The sequence below is a fragment of the Trichomycterus rosablanca genome, chromosome 19, assembly GCF_030014385.1.
Source record: "Trichomycterus rosablanca isolate fTriRos1 chromosome 19, fTriRos1.hap1, whole genome shotgun sequence".
NCBI classification, from domain to species: domain Eukaryota; kingdom Metazoa; phylum Chordata; class Actinopteri; order Siluriformes; family Trichomycteridae; genus Trichomycterus; species Trichomycterus rosablanca.
In genome coordinates, this window is record NC_086006.1 from 13,807,797 (window position 1) to 13,828,163 (window position 20,367).

The 20,367-nt window shown below is 42.8% G+C and overlaps 1 protein-coding gene across 1 annotated transcript in view; it reads right to left on the reverse strand.

Annotated features, from left to right (window-relative positions):
* Positions 1-259: 259 nt before the first annotated feature.
* mtcl2 (microtubule crosslinking factor 2) overlaps positions 260-20,367 on the reverse strand; it is an 81,259-nt gene continuing 61,151 nt past the window's right edge. Inside the window, exons 6-15 of the mRNA XM_063016053.1 lie at positions 15,654-15,716; positions 13,658-14,941; positions 9,634-9,771; positions 9,197-9,427; positions 6,256-6,402; positions 5,973-6,143; positions 2,799-3,056; positions 2,519-2,568; positions 1,006-2,434; positions 260-883 (exon numbers count right to left, since the gene is read on the reverse strand). Of these exons, the coding sequence (XP_062872123.1) occupies positions 734-883; positions 1,006-2,434; positions 2,519-2,568; positions 2,799-3,056; positions 5,973-6,143; positions 6,256-6,402; positions 9,197-9,427; positions 9,634-9,771; positions 13,658-14,941; positions 15,654-15,716 (3,921 nt within the window). The 3' untranslated portion in view covers positions 260-733. The remainder of the gene's footprint in view (positions 884-1,005; positions 2,435-2,518; positions 2,569-2,798; positions 3,057-5,972; positions 6,144-6,255; positions 6,403-9,196; positions 9,428-9,633; positions 9,772-13,657; positions 14,942-15,653; positions 15,717-20,367) is intronic.

Sequence of the window (20,367 nt, forward strand, 5' to 3'; positions counted from 1 at the left end):
GCACCTTCAAAGACTGTACTGTATTTAATATTCCAAAGCTTGTGCAGGCCTGTTTAATTAGAAGCAGAAACCAGGCTCAATTACAACAACAATGTTTAAAATATCCAAATGAAGTTAGATTAAGAAATGTTTTTCACTTTTAAAAACATTTTTAAAAAATAAAAGCTTAAACTGACAACTGATTGTAAGATAGTAAGTAGTAAAATGTAAAATGCAATCACATTTTTACATGAGCTACAATTATGCATAAATTTGCTTCTTGGTTTGCCTCTGGAAAAGTGACTTTTTAATTAACTTGTGAAGTGCAGCTCTCCTCTTTAGAATCAAATCTACTGAGACAAAAAAGCTGCTTCCTAATTACTGCTGTTATTTTTGAAGTTGATCCCCGTGTACTTTGTGACATGTTTGGGCTGAGTGGTTAAGACTGTCCAGAGTCCAGTGAATTAAAAAGGCAGAGCTGAGCTGTTAAATGCTGGTTGTATAATTAATGGCAAGTGTAAGAAGAAGAAATGCTTGTTGAGTGTTGAGGATTTGTCCTTGGCAATTCTCCTTGTGCTGATCTCAGGTTCTTCAAACTGTCCAGACAGATATTCTACAGTGGCCTGTGGGATTTTAAATATTACGCACTGTATGTGCAAGTTTAGGCATGGCAGTGCCTTTGAGTGGATGTCTGTAAGCAGTAACTGTGTAAATATGTTTAAAAGAAGTATGAAAAGCCACACACTCTTGCCAATCACTCTTTCCCATTACTGGGATCTAATCTCTCTTCATTTGCTGACTCCTGTACATGGTGCTTGCACTGGCTGTGAGTAAGATGAACAGTGGAACGGGAGGTGCGAGTGAAACAAGAGGTGGGGGACTGCGGGGCACATTCACAAGAGTCCTGGAAAGAAATAAGATACCCACAGTATTTACTTATTTTAGCCTTAATTCTTTAAATATCTTGAAAGCATTTATTATTTATGTTGGGTTCAGATCATACTAAATATTGTTAAGTTTCCTTACCTCCAGGCTACTGGCACTAACCACTGTATCTTCCCGCTGTGTTTGTCTCATGAATCTTTTATTCACTATCCTAGTAATACTGTCTGTGCCAATCAGATAACCACTGAGACACTCAGGTTTGGGCTCATCTATGGCTCCAGTTTTCTCTGCAGGTTCTGTTCTTCCACACACGTTTTGAAAGAACTCCTGCACAATGCCGTATTTATGTGTTGCGGGATCACCAACACCAAATCGAACACTGGGGCAGGAGGGCTTGCCTGCAGCCTGCTTTCCAGGGCATGTGTCACCCCTCCAGAGGGACTCCATGCTGGAGGTGTGTTCCACCACGTTGAACAGGCTTGATAGACCATCATTAAGGCCACTGAGAACAGGGCTGTCACGGGTTGTGGTGGAACGAGCCCATGCAGATCCATTTTGGGTGATGCCACGATTTGACAGGTTCCATGCATTCCGGTCTCTGGAGGAGGTGGAGGATGTTTCTAGCTTAGAAGATGAGGTGGAGACCCTTCTTGTTAACTTGGGTGAGCCATATTTTGGAGAGCAGCAAGGTCGGTCAATGCGATTGTGTACCTTTTCCAGAGATGTGGAGATCTGCCGAGATCGCGCAGAGCTGAGAGACGTAGAAGGGCGAGGAGACCATATTTTCCCATGAAGACCTGCCCCTCTGGAGGTCAAGGAGACTGGACCCTCTGTCTGCAGGCCAACACTAACAAACTGAGCCGTCTGTGTTCCAGTGCTGGTAAAACCCACTGTTTGACTCCCAGTGTCTTTGCTGCACTTTCTTTCCAGAGAGCTGGAGCGAATTGCCTGCCGCACGCAGTTGGTCATCTCCTTCATATCGTCACTTAGATTTGCTGAAATTTCAAGGGTGTGGAAGGGCCCAGAGCTGCCAGCCCTGCCCTTTAGCAAGTCCCTGCGCTGCTGGGATAATGAGCTAAGCCAATGCTCATATGAGGACAATGAGGGTAGAGATGAAGATGGTGCTGCAAAGGCCAATCCCACTTGTTCTGGGATGATTGCACCCTGAGACTTGAGCCCTGGCTGGACCTGCTCTGAGACTGATTCTTTGGCAGTTTTTCTCTCTATCCTTCTGATGGTCGGGGGACTGTAGTAGATACGGATACCCGTTTTGTCTGGGGCAGTGTAACTCCTTTGTACATTGTCAACACTTAGTTTCAATTCAGGTAGGCTTGCACTGGGGCAGTCCCAAGTTTTGAATGGTTCAGGCTTCTCCAGATAGGCCATCTCATTACTTAGATACTTCCAGTTCTTGTGGTTGAGGTCAACTAAGTCTGTCTGGGCTGTAAGGCCAATTAATTGGGGCTTTACAGCTTTCTCTTCAGGAATTCCATTGATCTCCTGTCCTGGAAGGAAAGAATTAGTATCCAGCAGACTTTTAAGGTCTGACAATGGAGAAATTGTTTGAGATCTGCAATAAAAGACACAGATTTAACATATTTTCTTAAAAGGACAACATGTGACAAATCTTTGACATAAATATAAATGATTTTACCCCAGCATGGTTCTATTTGTGGTTGCACATGAGTCTTTGTCATCGAGAACCTAAAAAGAAACGTTGAGGAGTTTCTTTAAATTGTCAGCAGTAAATCAATATGGCTATTTTTATATTACATTCATGATAATTGTATTGTATGCGTATGATGATGCTGACTAAGTATTCCTCAGAACCATTATAAGATTTTAAATCAGTTCATACTACTGAAAAAACATTAAAAAAAACCATTTGTTTCCTGTTGGTGCAAGCTAATTTGCACTCTGGCATGACCTCTGACCTGTGCGTCTTTGTTCTGGACATCACAAAGCCTCTGCTCCCACTGGTTTCTTTCCTGATTGAAGCGCTCAAGGAGCTCCAGCTTTTCCCTGCTCCAGTTCCTTTCGCTGATCTGCAGCTGCTTGGTTAGATCCATCACTGCAGCATACGAGTCAGCCAGCAGGTGCTTGTGCTCTTCGCGCTCTCTCTTCATTGCCTTCAGATCTGGGGCATCCTTGTTAGTGGCAGCTGCATTAGTCTTTGGTGCCTTACCCTCCAGCTAAAAAGATTTTAAAGAAGTCTTATTTGTTTTAATTGCTCTTTTATTGGTACTACAGTGATAGCGTTATAATTAAAAGTGATGATTTGCATTTAATCACTTTTTTATTTTTTATTTGGCTGTGTCATAAAACAAATGTTTAACTAATCCGCTGACTAAGAAAGTATTCAGACCCCATGCATTTTTTGCATATTTTATTGTTTTATAGATTTGATTTTAAATATAAAAATGACCATTTTAACCATGGGTCCAAACTAAATGACCCCGCATAACGATGATGTGAAAATAAATAATGTTTTTTAAAAATTTTAAATCAAAATCTTATTCACAAAGTATTCAGACACTTGATTCAGTACTTTGTAGCAGCCAATTTGGCAGAAATTACAGCTGCAATGCTTTTTGGATATATACAGTGTATCACAAAAGTGAGTACACCCCTCACATTTCTGCAGATATTTAAGTATATCTTTTCATGGGACAACACTGACAAAATGACACTTTGACACAATGAAAAGTAGTCTGTGTGCAGCTTATATAACAGTGTAAATTTATTCTTCCCTCAAAATAACTCAATATACAGCCATTAATGTCTAAACCACCGGCAACAAAAGTGAGTACACCCCTAAGAGACTACACCCCTAAATGTCCAAATTGAGCACTGCTTGTCATTTTCCCTCCAAAATGTCATGTGATTTGTTAGTGTTACTAGGTCTCAGGTGTGCATAGGGAGCAGGTGTGTTCAATTTAGTAGTACAGCTCTCACACTCTCTCATACTGGTCACTGAAAGTTCCAACATGGCACCTCATGGCAAAGAACTCTCTGAGGATCTTAAAAGACGAATTGTTGCGCTACATGAAGATGGCCAAGGCTACAAGAAGATTGCCAACACCCTGAAACTGAGCTGCAGCACAGTGGCCAAGATCATCCAGCGTTTTAAAAGAGCAGGGTCCACTCAGAACAGACCTCGCGTTGGTCGTCCAAAGAAGCTGAGTGCACGTGCTCAGCGTCACATCCAACTGCTGTCTTTGAAAAATAGGCGCAGGAGTGCTGTCAGCATTGCTGCAGAGATTGAAAAGGTGGGGGGTCAGCCTGTCAGTGCTCAGACCATACGCCGCACACTACATCAAATTGGTCTGCATGGCTGTCACCCCAGAAGGAAGCCTCTTCTGAAGTCTCTACACAAGAAAGCCCGCAAACAGTTTGCTGAAGACATGTCAACAAAGGACATGGATTACTGGAACCATGTCCTATGGTCTGATGAGACCAAGATTAATTTGTTTGGTTCAGATGGTCTCAAGCATGTGTGGCGGCAATCAGGTGAGGAGTACAAAGATAAGTGTGTCATGCCTACAGTCAAGCATGGTGGTGGGAATGCCATGGTCTGGGGCTGCGTGAGTGCAGCAGGTGTTGGGGAGTTACATTTCATTGAGGGACACACGAACTCCAATATGTACTGTGAAATACTGAAGCAGAGCATGTTCCCTTCCCTCCGGAAACTGGGTCGCAGGGCAGTGTTCCAGCATGATAATGACCCCAAACACACCTCTAAGACGACCACTGCTGTATTGAAGAGGCTGAGGGTAAAGGTGATGGACTGGCCAAGCATGTCTCCAGACCTAAACCCAATAGAACATCTTTGGGGCATCCTCAAGCGGAAGGTGGAGGAGCGCAAAGTCTCGAATATCCGCCAGCTCCGTGATGTCGTCATGGAGGAGTGGAAAAGCATTCCAGTGGCAACCTGTGAAGCTCTGGTAAACTCCATGCCCAGGAGAGTTAAGGCAGTTCTGGGAAATAATGGTGGCCACACAAAATATTGACACTTCAGGAACTTTCACTAAGGGGTGCACTCACTTTTGTTGCCGGTGGTTTAGACATTAATGGCTGTATATTGAGTTATTTTGAGGGAAGAATAAATTTACACTGTTATATAAGCTGCACACAGACTACTTTTCATTGTGTCAAAGTGTCATTTTGTCAGTGTTGTCCCATGAAAAGATATACTTAAATATCTGCAGAAATGTGAGGGGTGTACTCACTTTTGTGATACACTGTATGTATTTGGGCAGTTTATCCCATTTTTCATGGAAAAACCTCTCAAGTCTCCCTGCCCCTATTGCCCTGATCTGTGCCTTGCTACAATTTGATCGCAGAGATCCACAGACAGTTCTTTGGACTTCATGGCTTGAATTTTGCCCTGATAATGCAGCCTAAATTGTGGGCCCTTACAGACCTAGGTGCAGCTTTTTATGTTCAGGTCAATTGGAATGTCAACGAGTGGACTCCAATTAAGTTCTTGACACATCTCAAGAACAATTAAACAAGGATGCACTACAATTTAAAGTGTTGAATATTAATTTTTTATTAAATTGTAAAAAACAACTTGTTCACTATGAAAAATTATTTGTAGATTGACAGACAAATGGCAATTATATCCATTCAAAATCTACAACACAAAGTAGAAAAAGCCAAGGATTCTAATTACTTACTCTATGTACTGTATATTTAACACCATCAAATAGTCACTGGTATTTTAGCAACTTTTAAAAAAGGGCATGGAAAAAACTGTCAGGAACTATGAATAACAAAAAATCTTAACAGGAAAATTCTGTGCTTGTGCCGGGAGCTCCAAAGCAATATATATATATATATTTACTTGACATCTTTATGAATTTATGCAGGGTATGTTACTAATACATGAGGTCTACTGGGATGCCTTTTGGTCACACGCACACATACACACCAGCATGTCAGCTATATTATGCTCTGATAGGAATAACTGGCAACCTATGAGATGATTATATGTGATAATAAACAAATTAGCCATGTAGTGTAGATTTCTTAGCACAAAAAAATAGACTACACTCATCTCAGGGTTGCATCAAATGAAACAATGATAAAAGCTTGGTGATTCTTACCTGAGTGATATAACTTTTGAGCTCTGTGCGCTCAACCTCCCATGAGGCTTTGGCTCGGGCAAACTGCTGTGTTAGCTCCTGGAAACCCTGACTTTCTTCTTGCAACTCTGTGCTCAAATCCTGCAGTGCCAATTTTAGGTCTGACAAAGTTTCATTTAAATCACTGGACTGCTGTTGGAGTAGCAAAGTTAGGTATATTGGATGATTATTCTAAAGCTGAATAATCATTTTCATTGATGAAAAGAGATCATATTTGATGTTTCCTGAGACCTGGTTAACCTACCTGGAGATGGATATTTTCTGGAAGGGTGTGATTTATGCTTGTGAGACTTGGTTGCTGCTCCTCTGCAGCTGTCAGCTTCTTGTCCCCATGATGAGGCGCAAGGCCATCATCTTTTAAAGGCAGGTGAAGATCCTTAATGCTGTTAATCTAAAGCAGTAACAGAGTTGTTTAATATAAAATATTGTCAATATTATCAGTCTATATAAAATTTATCTGTTTTACTACTTAAAATATATTTGTGGCACACTTAGGCTTATAGTTAAGTGTGTGTAATTATTACAATATGGACATTTGTTTATCTCTGGAAAAATTAAAAAGTGCCCTCACATATATTGTTTGTTTCTTTTATAATCCCAGTTTCACACTGCCAGTGACACAAAATGTATAGAAATCATTCATTTAGAATCAGGGTAGACAGAGAGATGACTAAATATACAGAGACTCTCAAGTTAAAATAACTGTTTCTGTTGTGTCATTTATATTTTCAGCATTTAGCAGACGCTTTTATCCAAAGCGACTTACACAATGAGCTGAACACAATGAGCAATTGAGGGTTAAGGGCCTTGCTCAGGGACCCAACAGTGGCAACTTGGTGGTGGCGGGGCTTGAACCGGCAACCTTGTGTTTACTAGTCCAGTACCTTAACCACTGAGCTATCACTGGCTACACTGGTGTCGATGTGACTAAAATGACATTCTACAATATATGAAATAATACAGTAGGTAGATGTACAGTGGTGTTCAAAAAAATAGCAGTCCAACACCATTAACCTGATAAATCAATGTTTTTAGTAGAAGTGTTATTTCTACATAGCAAAAAATGTACTTGAAAGTGTAGTAGAGTAATGAAAACAAAACAAACCCAACAATCAGGACATACATGCCACTCATTCGAAGCATTGATTGAAAGGGGGTTGTTCAAAATGATAGCAGTGAGGAGTTCAATTGGTCAAGTCATTCATTCTGCAGAAGAAAGACACTTCTTTTTGGCCCTTATTTAATGTAGGAGGGTGGCAAATGTTGCACAGCTTGGTCATAGTGCATTTCCTTCTGAAATACTGGTTAAATGGGTTGTTCCAGACATTGTTCTGATGAACAGCATACTTTGATTAAAAAGTTGATTGTAGAGGGAAAAACATACAGAGAAGTGCAGCAAATTATAGGCTGCTCAGCTAAAATGATCCCAAATGCCTTGAAGTGACAACCAAAACCTGAAAGACGCAGAAGGAAGCGTGGAACTACTGTTCGAATGGATCGAAGAATAGCCAAAATGGCAAAGGTTCAGCCAATGATCACCTCCAGAATGATCAAGGAACATCTGAAGTTCCAATGAGTACAGAAGATGATTAAGTGAAGCCAATTTACCAGCAAGAACTCCTTGCAAAGTCCTGTTGTTAAAAAAAAGACACATCCTGAATGGGTTCAAATTTGCCAAGGAACACATTGACTGGTCCAAAGAGAAATGGCTCAACCTTTTGTGGACTGATGAAAGCAAAATTGTTCTTTTTGGGTCTAGTGGCCATAGACAGTATGTCAGACGACCCCTGAGCACTGAATTTAAGCCAAAGCGCACTGTGAAGAAAATAAAGCATGGTGGTACAAAATTATGATAAGGGGATGTTTTTCATACCATGGTGTTATGCCTATTTATGGCATACTTGAGGAGATCATGTTGCCCTATCTTGAAGAAGAAATGTCCTTAAAATAGGTGTTTCAACATGACAATGACCCAAAACATCTTGGTTACAGACAAACAAGATTGAGGTAATAGAGTGGCCAGCCCAATCCCCTGACTTCAATCCCAGAAAGAACTTGTGGGCTGAAATCTGAAACGCGTTTTTTAGAGGCAAAATCCAAAAATGCAGAAGAACTGTGGAATGTAGTCTAATTATCCTGGACTGGAATACCTGTTCAGAGGTGCCAGAGGTTGGTTGGACTGTTGGAATTTTAGTTCTTGGAGAGATAATATATACTGATTTCAGTCTGTGCTTTACTTTAACGTAAATGCTGCTTATATTAATTGGGAAGGCCTACGTGTTTGACTTTTTCCAAGTGTTTATCAAACCAGTTTTAGCATTACTTATTCTGATTAGGATTTGCACCACAGGGTACACCCAATCCTGTAAGGATCCTAATAAAAGACAAAAGTACAAAAATTTGAAGCCTGAAACACATTCAAAACAGGTGAGGCCTGGCATTGTCTTGCTGAAATAACCATGGCACTGATGGTGGCATATGTATCTAAAATCAAAATCTGCCAAAGATATTGTACCTGCACACATTTGCAAGTCATTCATGCCATGGGTACTGATGCACACTCAAACCTTGACCAAAGTACTCCTGAGACTAGGTGGCTATATTTATCACAGTAGCACGATGGTTTCTCTTGCAGTGTTGTCTAAGGGCTTGAAGGGCACACACACATTCAAGATTTTTCCTAATTCTATTAAATCTTCTCACAATATTATGTATTCTAGCTGGTGAAAAACATAAATAATTTGCAATCTTGTATTAAAAATGTGCATTTAAACCGATTTACAATTGACATGTTTTACACAAAGTGACCCAACCCATTTTGGTTCATAGAATGATCATTTGAAATCCTTCTTTTATACCCAATTATGATACCCTCACCTAATACCAATTCACCTGTTTACTGTGGAATGGAATTTATTTGTTATTTTTATTGTTAAATCTTTTGAGTGTTAAATCTTTTGAGTGTCTTGAGGCATGAAATCTGAACGTTCTTTACATTTAGAAAATACAATCAAGTTGATCAGCCAAAACATCAAGTCACTTCTTTGTACTTTTGTCAGCTAAATAAAAGATCAAGATAATTAACAAATGACATATTGTTGTTGTTGTTACATTCTACATAATGTCCCAACTTTTATTTGGAAATGGTGTCTGTAGAAATTACCCAACTATCTGAGACTGTTTACCTCTAGCATGCCCTTGCCCTCTGTATCCATTTGCTTTCCAAGCTTCCACTGCTTGAGGAGCCAGCGCAGTTTGAGACTGACCAACCGTAAGCATTGCTTGAGCTGCTGGGACTCCTGTAACAGCACATTCTTTTCCTGGCTCCAAAATTTCTGCTGCAGCCGTGTTTGCAGACTCACACTCTGCAGCTGGAAGTTCCGATGCACCAGCATCTTCTGGTGCTCTTCATGCAGCTGAAAAGAGGCATAAAGATGGTACATATGGTACATGAGCTTTCATTTTTACTGTGTTACCATATTGAACTGAAATTAAATGTTTTTATAATGAAATGTACTATAATGCAGTTTCCAAGACCTCTCTATTCTCTGGTGATTTTAATGAGAACAGTATTGCTAACACACTTTACTGTTTAATGTATTAGCTTCAGATAAAGCGTTACCTGAGAAAGTTTTTTGGAGCAGGATTGTGTGTAATCTTGATGCACTTGGCTCTCTAGTGCGAACTCCTCTTGTGCTTTCTTAGCCTTCTCTTTGGCCTCACACAGTTGAGCCTGAAGATCTTTAACCTGCTCTAGCAGCTACAAAGAGAGACAAAGCTTTTTATAGCATACAGACACATATAGCACACATCCCAATATAAATATAAATAATGTATCTTAATATCCATAGCAGATTGCACCTAAAAGAAAAGTGTGGAAAGTGTTTATATACCCAAGATAAAAACTGCATCAAGTTTTATTAATTTGAACATTTTACCTCTGTACATCCTATACATCTCTCAATGTTGAAATGCAGTAGACAATCATACTATTGTTATCCGATAGTCTTATTATTAGTGGCATTTAAATGGCATTTGTAAATGTAACTACGTAATGTAGAGCATAATAAGCTTTTCCAAAATAATTCCTTGCCCATGTGGTTATATCAGCTATTGATGAATGACTGTTCTTGATGCAGTGCCGTCTGAGGGATCTTCGCCCTTTACGCAATTAAATACAACCAGATTCCTTAAACTGTTTAATGATATTATGCACTGTAGAGAGAGAAATATGCAAATCCCTTTCAATCTTTCTTTAAGAAACATTGTAATAACTTTCTCACATATTTGTTGACAAACTAAAGATCCTCCAGCCATCTAAGGGGGTCAGATCGGGAGACCTTGGGGGCCATTCAACTGGCCCACGACGACCAATCCACTTTCCAGGAAACTGTTCATCTAGGAATGCTCGGACCTGACACCCATAATGTGGTGGTGCACCATCTTGCTGGAAAAACTCAGGGAACGTGCCAGCTTCAGTGCATAAAGAGGGAAACACATCATCATGTAGCAATTTTAAATATCCAGTGGCCTTGAGGTTTCCATTGATGAAGAATGGCCCCACTATCTTTGTACCCCATATACCACACCATACCATCAATTTTTGTGTTCCAACAGTCTTGGAGGGATCTATCCAATGTGGGTTAGTGTCAGACCAATAGCGGTGGTTTTGTTTGTTAACTTCACCATTCACATAAAAGTTTGCCTCATCACTGAACAAAATGTTCAGTGTAAACTGAGGGTCCTGTTCCAATTTTTGTTTTGCCCATTCTGCAAATTCAGTGCGCCGATCTGGGTCATCCTCGTTGAGATGCTGCAGCAGCTGGAGTTTGTAAGGGTGCCATTTGTGAGTAGCTAATATCCGCCGAAGGGATGTTCGACTGATGCCACTCTCCAGTGACATGCGGCGAGTGCTACGCTGTGGGCTCTTGCTGAATGAAGCTAGGACAGCCACTGATGTTTCTTCATTAGTGACAGTTTTCATGCGTCCACATTTTAGCAAATCCAACACTGAACCAGTTTCACGAAACTTGGCAAGCAGTTTGCTAACTGTAGCACGGGAGATGGGTGGTCTCGTAGGGTGTCTTGCATTGAAATCTGCTGCAATGACCCGGGTACTGCGTTCACCAGACATCAACACAATTTCTATCCGCTCCTCACGTGTTAACCTCTGCGACATGCCAATGGCTGTAAACAAAGATAAACTTGTAAATAACTCATGAAAGAATAAAGTTACGTTAAAACCAAGCACACCATTGTTTTTCTTGTGAAATTCTCAATAAGTTTGATTTGTCACATGACCCTCTTCCCATTGAAAAAACTAAAGTTGGATCCAAAATGGCCGACATCAAAATGGCCGCCATGGTCACCACCCATCTTGAAAAGTTTTCCCCCTCCCATATACTAATGTGCCACAAACAGGAAGTTAATATCACCAACCATTCCCATTTTATTTAGGTGTATCCATATAAATGGCCCACCCTGTATATTAACAAATGAAATTAAGTTGATCAGACTAAAGATTAAATATTTTGGGTTCATATTGTCTGCAATGAAATAAAAGTCAAAGTAAATGTAAGAAACTCTGCATTATTTGCCTTTTCATGCTGCCCCAACATTTTCTGATTTGGGGTTGTATTACCAGCTTTAGTTCAATTCGGTGCTTCAGGTGTACAGTCAAGCCGGAAAGTCTGCACACCCCTTTCACCCTCTCCATGTTTTATTACAGACTCATTCTATAATAGATTGAGTTCATTTTCTGTCACAAAATTCTACACAAAATAGCCCAAAACGACACGGTGAAAGCAGGTTTTAAGACATTTGTTTATTTTGTTTAATTTATTAAAAAATTAAAATGTAAAATATCATATGTACACAAGTGTGCACAACCTTTGATATGACACCCAAAAGTGAGCTGAGGTGCATTTTGTGGTAAATTTAATTGACTGGACATGATTGGGGATTGCCAACACCTGCCTATATAGGGTCCCACAGTTGACAGTGCATATCAGAGCAAACTCCAAGCCATGGGGTCAAAGGAATTATCTGAAGACCTCAGACACAGGATTGTGTTCAGGCATAGATCTGGAAAAGAGTCAGAAAAATTGCTGCAGCTTTACAGGTCCTAAAGAGCACAGTGACCACCATCATTCGTAAATGGAATAAGTTTGGAACCACCAAAAATCTTCCTAGACCTGGCCGCCCGGCCAAACTGAGCAAGCGGGGAAGATAGGCCTTGGCCAGAGAGGTGAGCAGGAACCCGAGGGTCACTCTGACAGAGCTCCAGCGTATCAGAAGATCAACCATCCAGTGGCCAGACAGAAGCCACTCCCTTGCAGTTTGCCAAAAGGCACCTAGAGGCCTCTTAAACCATGAGAAACAAGATTCTCTGGTCTGATGAAACCAAAATTGAACTTTTTGTCCTGAATACCAAGCGTCATGTCTGGAGGAAACCAGGCACCGCTTATCACCTGGCTACTGCCATCTTTGAAGCTTGAAGCTTGGCGGTGGCAGCATCATGATGTGGGGATGTTTTTCAGCAGAAGGACCGGGGGTGACTAGTCATGATAGAAGGAAAGATGAATGCAGCTAAGTACACCGAGATCCTTGAAGAAAACCTGCTCCAGAGAGCTCTGGACCTCGGACTGGGGCGAAGGTTTACCTTCCAACTAAGCACACAAGTGAACAAAGGAGTGGCTTCGGAGAAAGTCTGTGAATGTCCTTGAGTGGCCCAGCCAGAGCCCAGACCTGAATCCAATCGAACATCTGTGGAAGGAGCTGATGGAGCTTGCAAAGATATGCCAAGAGGAATGGGCAAAAATTTCCAGAAACAAGTGTGCCAAGCTCGTAGCTTCTTTCCCAAGACGCCTTTAAGCTGTAATTGCTGCCAAAGGTGCATCAAACAAGTATTAGGCTAAGGGTGTGTACAGATATGTAACCTCTAAATAAACGATTTTTGTCAGTAAAATAAAATTGCATATTTTCTAAACCCTGTTTTTACTTCATAATTATTGGCGATTGTGTGTAGAAAAATGAACTCAAGGCGAAAAATGAACGCAATCTATTATAGAATGAGTCTGTAATGTAATAAAACGTGACTGTAAACATTAAAAACTGTGTTTTGGATTTGTAATTAAAAGCGAAATGGTTTGTCATTTACAGAACTGATCCAAGCCACTGGCCACAAACATGGACTGTAATACTGAAAGTGAATAAAAACTGTCTGTGGCTGTCGTGGGTTCCCCCAAAACGCCCCGCCTGCTTACGTCACCGACCGTGGGAGCGCTGAACTCAACCTGCTTTCACTTTGTCATTGTGGGCTATTTTGTGTAGAATTTTGTGACAAAAAATAAACTTAATCCATTATAGAATGAGTCTATAACGTAAAAAAACGTGGAGAAGGTGAAAGGGGTATGCAGACTTTCCAGCTTGACTGTATATGTAAGTACCTACCAGTGTGGAACTGGACTCTCTGTCTCTCAGACACGACCAATTACTACTCCTCCTGACCTCAACGTTTCCAACGAAAATATAAACGTGCGGAAACTTTTTAAACATCTTTCGAGGAATAAAAAGGAAAACAAAGAAAGGATAAAAAAAACTGTGTTAAAAGCTGCAAGACAAAGTGAATGAGGCAGGGTTCTTACATTCTGTTGAGCTGTGATCTGGTTGACCTGAGTATCTGCAGCGCAGGGAGGCATTGGGATAATTTCTTCATTCTGTTTTTTCTCAAGGGATTCTCCCAGGCCCTCCATCTTCTGATTGAGCACCTGAAGTTGGGCCTGTAGAAACTGGAGCTTACTGTGAAGGGCCTCCACTAGGGCCAGATAGTAACTATGTTCCTGGGATTTCTCCAGTAATCCTACTTCTGCATCTGCCCCGTTTGTGATTTTATGTAACATTGAATCTAATGAGCTGGTCAGGCAGTTAGATTTGGCAGATGTGAGTAGCTGAATTGCTGAGGTAACAAGCTGGGCTTGGTCACGAATGGCCAAAAGCTCTTTGATGCTGAGACACTGCTCAGAAACAAAATGGTTATTTCCTGTTAACTTCTCACATTTGTCCTCCAGAAACTGGTTGCCTTCACCTCCAATGGGGCCTTTATGCTGCTCTGGGTTAGACACATACTCGTCTGAGTCTATTGCTTCTGCATCTGTCTCCATGGCTTGTTGAGATTCCATGTGCCTAGAGACCAGATTGCAGCTCTGAAGGTTAGACAGTAAAATTCGGTTTTCATACTGAAGCTTTTGCACCTTGCCGCTCAGATCGCTAATCTGCAACCTGGCTGCCAGAAGCTCTTCATGAGATGCCTCATTCAGAATGTCTTCTTCTGGGTTGGTAATCTTCGGAACAATGAAGGGAGGAAGAATAGTGGATGGTAATGAGGACTCAATATCAGCACTGGACGGAATTTCAGACTTGAAGCGATTTAGTTCGTTCATCAGTAGCTTGTTTTGCTCCTCCATCTCGATCAGTGACCGCCTCAGCAGCTCTGCCTCTTCCTCCACAAATTGAAGGTGACGCTGCATCTCCATGACACTTTCAGCCGAAGGAGAAAGCAGCAGCTGGCCAACCCCTGTAGTGTGTGTCATGCCTCCAGGGGTCTCCTGGATTTTCAGGTCATCCATTTCTGCATGAAGGCCACGGTTCTCCACCTCCAGTTCTACAATCCGACGACTCAGCAGGTTGGCCTCCTCCTCAACCAGTTTTAGGTGAGCTCTGACCTCAGCTTCGCGAGTATGAGGTGAGTCGGCAACCTCTTCAATGGTAAGTGAGGTGTCCACATCACCATAAAGGGAATGATACTTTGCCAGTTCTTCCTTCATAGTCTCATTGTCCTTCACCATCTTGGTAAGCTTCTTGCACATTAGTGCTGACTCCTCCTTGGCAAAATGCAGCTGACACTTAAGGTCAGAGCTATCCTCTGGAGGCTGAAGGCAGAGAAACTGAATATGTTAACTACTTAAGCTATGAAATATTCTTCCAATAATTTTGGAACATTGGCTTTATCATAGCCTAACCCAAAAAAACATAAACTGTGTGTTTAAACCTAGGCATTTTGACATGCTAATAGCATCTTTCCACTGGACAATGTTGCACATGATCTGTGAGCCTGTTTTTGCTCTGTGGACACAACTGCTTAGTCAAGAGCATGACTTATAGCTTACATAATGTTACATAACACAAAGACAAGAGTCAGAGATTAAGAATTTTGAAGAGTCACTAGAGCCACTGAGAAAGATGAACACATCATACATTAAAAACACAATGGCTCAAATATCTAACTGTACTCCTGCCTCAGTGTAACAAGGTATGTGTTCCTAATAATAAGGCCAGGCTGCAACTGATATACCAGAATAACACACACTATCATGCCATTACCATGCTAGTCTTATTTCATGGCTGAGAATGATCGACCACCCAAACATCCTCTGGTCAGAGGGTGGGAATGTGAACAGAGCAACAGATGGGCTACAGTCAGTAACTGCATACCTAAAGGTTCATCTGTATGGTAGGTGTAGCTTATAACACAGTAAACAAAGGTACATACCAGATTGGTATACCTAATAAAAAGCTTGGTGAGTGTGTATTATATGCAACATATATGATGTATTTGCAGAATTTATTGCTTGTGCAAACTACCTGGGGTGACATCTTCTTTTCAGGTTTGTTGTTTGGCCTTGCACTTCGTTTTTTTAAAGAATTCTGTAAAACAGACACAGGAACAGAGAAAATTCATGCTGTTAATACAATTAAATACACTTAAACACTACATCTGGCATTGTCATAACAAGATCAGTAATAAAAGCAAAAATGTTAAACATAAAAACAGGTTAAGATGGGATTAAGCAGTGATTCTAGTAAAAGTAATTCTGCTAAGAACTCAGGCTCTCGGGCGCCCCGGTGGAGCAGTAGGATATTCCGCTAGCACACCAGTGCTGAGATTCTGAACTCCTGAGTTCAAACCTCAGCTCTGCTACCGGTTGACTGGACGCCCTCTAGCGGGCATAATTGGCAGTGCCTGCAGCAGACAAAATTGGCCATTTAAAGTCTGCTGGGAGGGTAAAAGACCAGACTAATGTGTGTGGGGTCTTCGATGCTGTGTAAGGACCTTGGTTAGTAGCCCGAGAAAGTGGTCAGTTGCCTGTACAGGATGTGGAGGAGCACAGAGATCAGTGCGTGGCTCTCTGCACACAAATACTGGCCTCATGCACAAATTCACAGAACGTGTGGATGAATAATAAGGAGTCTGTGTACTGCGCAAGCGTTGGAGGGAGCATGAGGCAGGCAAATATACCCTCCTCGGACACGACCGGAGGTAAAATCTTAGTTCTGCTATCGGCCAGCTGGGCGCCTACACAGACCTGACTGGCTATGTCTGAGGGAGGGCGGGTCAATGGTGCCTGCACTGAGATGGGAAATAATAGAGATCAAAGTAACTCTCCGTATATGATATTGATCCCTGTGTGATCATGCATCATGCTGGTAAAAATAAGCAGTTGGCTATTGCGCACATGCCGAAGGGGGTGTGCATTAAGTATGGCCTTTCTCAATTAGGGTAGGAGTCTGCAGCAGTAGAGGAGATACAACTGGATAAATGTATATGACTAGATTGGAAGACAAATGGAAAACGAAAAAATACATAAATATAATAAATAAAAAGGTTAAACTGCAGAAATGAAAACAAGAAAAGGGCGGTGGTTTGTGGTAAAATATGTAACCAACTACCCTGGTACCATTCTTGCAGACTCATAAACCACAATTATAGACTAAGAGTTAGGACAGAAAAAAGTGCATATTAAAGTCTGCTGCAGTGTAACACAGGTCTGTGGTTTCTATGGAAACCAACCCTTTTTACTGCATAATACACTTACCTTGTTTTACAAGTCAAAGAAAACAATAGCTCATCACAGAAAACACTACTTAAATTCAGCAGATGTTGTTTTACAGTAGGCCGCGTAGGATAAAGTAGCTGAAGAGAAGTTGAAGCCGTGGGCACAAAGGCTGAACTGCAGCATTTAATCGAATTGCATTTCCCATTTTTGGTTTTATGATAGAACACCATAGTTTAGGCAGGAGCAAAGCTGCTTTAAAAGGCCTTAAATGTGACTTTTGAAATTAATTTGTTCCTGCCAAATAATAATGGAAGTACTGACTTGACTATGCAACTGTTTTAGTTCTGTATTGTTTGTAGAATCTTTATAGTAAGCATCTTCTGTAGTAGTAAGATCATAGAAAGCTAACATTATTAGTACACAGCTAACTCCCATAGGCCTCTTACATACACAAGCATTAATGGAAAAGTGCGTGCAAATGTATGCTTATCAAAGCTTTTCCCCAACCCCCACCTTCTCTTTCTCTGTCCCTCTCTCTTTCTCTCTCTCTCTCTATGGTATTTCCCCATTTTACTAACCCTTTTCCTCATGGCTCTGGCTAATGTTTCCATCCATTCTGCCAAATCCATGCAACTAGTCAGACCTCCCACTTCAGCAGCAATGTGTCACCCCAGCACAAGGTCATGAACACCCACACAATTATCAAAGGCAATATTGGCTTTGACTATATCTTTCTAACATTATATCTTCTAACAATATTAGAAGAGACATTTCACTAGTGTAAATATAAATGATCTTGCAGTCTTTTAATACCATGTTAATCAGGCATTGTGTCACGCTTGGAGCCTCAGGGTGATCCTGTGCTCCAGTGTGCCACGCCCTTCTCTCCCCAGTCTCCAACCAGCCTCCCTCTCCTGATTGGTTAGCTGGGGCTAATTAGCCCCAGCTGCTACTATTTAGGAGAGGCTCAGGGAAAGGCTGGTTGGAGATTATTGAGTGTAACTCTGTCTGTTTGCTCCTGGTAACTCTGTCTGTTTGCTCCTGGTAACTCTGTCTGTGTTTGGTCATGATAACTCTGTCTGTTAGCTCCTGGTATCTCTGTCTGTTTGCCCCTGGTAACTCTGTTTTACCTTCCTCCTAGCTCCTGTCGGTCAGTTTAGTCTGTTTCGTCCGTTTAGTCTTTGTTCAGTCCTGTTTAGTCTTGTTAAGTCTGTTTAAACTGTTTAGTGTGTTTAGCAGTTGCCCCTTTGTTTGTTAGCTCAGTTTGTTAGCCTTTGTTTATTAGCTTAGTTCATGCACGTTTAGATTAGTCTGTTTAGCCACGTTAGTCTGTTTCACCCTGTTAGTCTGTTTAGTCCTGTTAGTCTGTTTAGCCCCGTCAGTCTGTTTAGTCCTGTTAGTCTGTTTAGCCCTGTTAGTCTGTTTAGCCCTGTTAGTCTGTTTAGTCCTGTTTAGTCTGTTTAGTCCTGTTCAGTCTGTTTAGTCCTGTCTAGTTCTTGTTTAGCTTAGGGTTTAGGTTTCCTGTGTGTTTAGTTTAGCTTTAGTTAGCTTAGCATAGGTTGTGTGTTTGGTTTTGTGTCCTGTCTTGTCTTTGTTATCATTAAAATATCGTTTCTATCACACATCTCTGCGTTTGTGTCCGCCCATCCTGTCCGTCTAGCCCACAAACCGTTACAGAATAATCTCCCAAAGCAAGGACACAGCGAGATGTTCATTGTTCATGTCTTCCCGGAGTTTAACTCCATGAGGTTCCCTCAGACCTTCCCGTTAAGTAGGCCAGCTCCGTATGATGGAAGCGACTCAGGCGTCGAAGGCTTCCTTCTGCAGAGCCAGCTCTACCTGCAGAACCTTTTGGACCCCCAGCCAGCTGAAACCGATAAAATTCGGTTTATGATGTCTAGGCTGAGGGGTCCCGCTCGTGACTGGGCCAGGAAGCTGTGGTCTGACCGGGGAGTTGTGCTGAACTCGGCAAAGGTGTTTGAGGGCCTCATGCGAGATCAATTTTCTAGGACTCAGGTTCGGGTGACTCCTTTGCCAGGTCCGTCTGTTTCCGTGACTCGTAGTCAGCCCAAGTCTTTTGTTAGGAAAGTTGATGATGGTATCCTGCCAGTTTGGGTGGCTTTACGTTCTCCAGTGTTTTCGCAAGTGACCTCGGACGCCTCTCCAGGGTCCTCACAGCTGAGTGCTGTTTCTCCAGTGTTTTCGCAAGTGACTTCGGACGCCTCTCCAGGGTCCTCACTGTTCTTTCAAGGAATTTCTCAAGGATTTTTGCAGCTGACTTCGGACGCCTCTCCAGGGTCCTCGCAGCTCAGTGACGTTTCTCCAGTGTTTTCGCAAGTGACTTCGGACGCCTCTCCAGGGTCCTCACTGGTCTTTCAAGGAATTTCTCAAGGATTTGTGCAGCTGATTAATGACGTTTCTCCAGTGTTTTCGCAGCTGAGTGATGTTTCTCCAGTGTTTTCACAGCTGACTTCGGACGCCTCTCCAGGGTCCTCACAGCTGAATCAAGGAGATTCTCAAGGATTTGTGCAGCTGAGTGATGTTTCTCCAGTGTTTTCGCAGCTGACTCCGGACGCCTCTTCTCAAGGGTCCTCGCAGCTGACTCCGGACGCCTCTTCTCAAGGGTCCTCGCAGCTGACTCCGGACGCCTCTTTTCAAGGGTCCTCGCAGCTGACTCCGGACGCCTCTTCTCAAGGGTCCTCGCAGCTGACTCCGGACGCCTCTTCTCAAGGGTCCACGCAGCTGACTCCGGACGCCTCTTCTCAAGGGTCCACGCAGCTGACTCCGGACGCCTCTTCTCAAGGGTCCACGCAGCTGACTCCGGACGCCTCTTCTCAAGGGTCCACGCAGCTGACTCCGGACGCCTCTTCTCAAGGGTCCACGCAGCTGACTCCCGAAGCCTCTTCGCCAGGCTCACCGCAGCTGACTCCCGAAGCCTCTTCGCCAGGCTCACCGCAGCTGACTCCCGAAGCCTCTTCGCCAGGCTCACCGCAGCTGACTCCCGAAGCCTCTTCGCCAGGCTCACCGCAGCTGACTCCCGAAGCCTCTTCGCCAGGCTCACCGCAGCTGACTCCCGAAGCCTCTTCGCCAGGCTCACCGCAGCTGACTCCCGAAGCCTCTTCGCCAGGCTCACCGCAGCTGACTCCCGAAGCCTCTTCGCCAGGCTCACCGCAGCTGACTCCCGAAGCCTCTTCGCCAGGCTCACCGCAGCTGACTCCCGAAGCCTCTTCGCCAGGCTCACCGCAGCTGACTCCCGAAGCCTCTTCGCCAGGCTCACCGCAGCTGACTCCCGAAGCCTCTTCGCCAGGCTCACCGCAGCTGACTCCCGAAGCCTCTTCGCCAGGCTCACCGCAGCTGACTCCCGAAGCCTCTTCGCCAGGCTCACCGCAGCTGACTCCCGAAGCCTCTTCGCCAGGCTCACCGCAGCTGACTCCCGAAGCCTCTTCGCCAGGCTCACCGCAGCTGACTCCCGAAGCCTCTTCGCCAGGCTCACCGCAGCTGACTCCCGAAGCCTCTTCGCC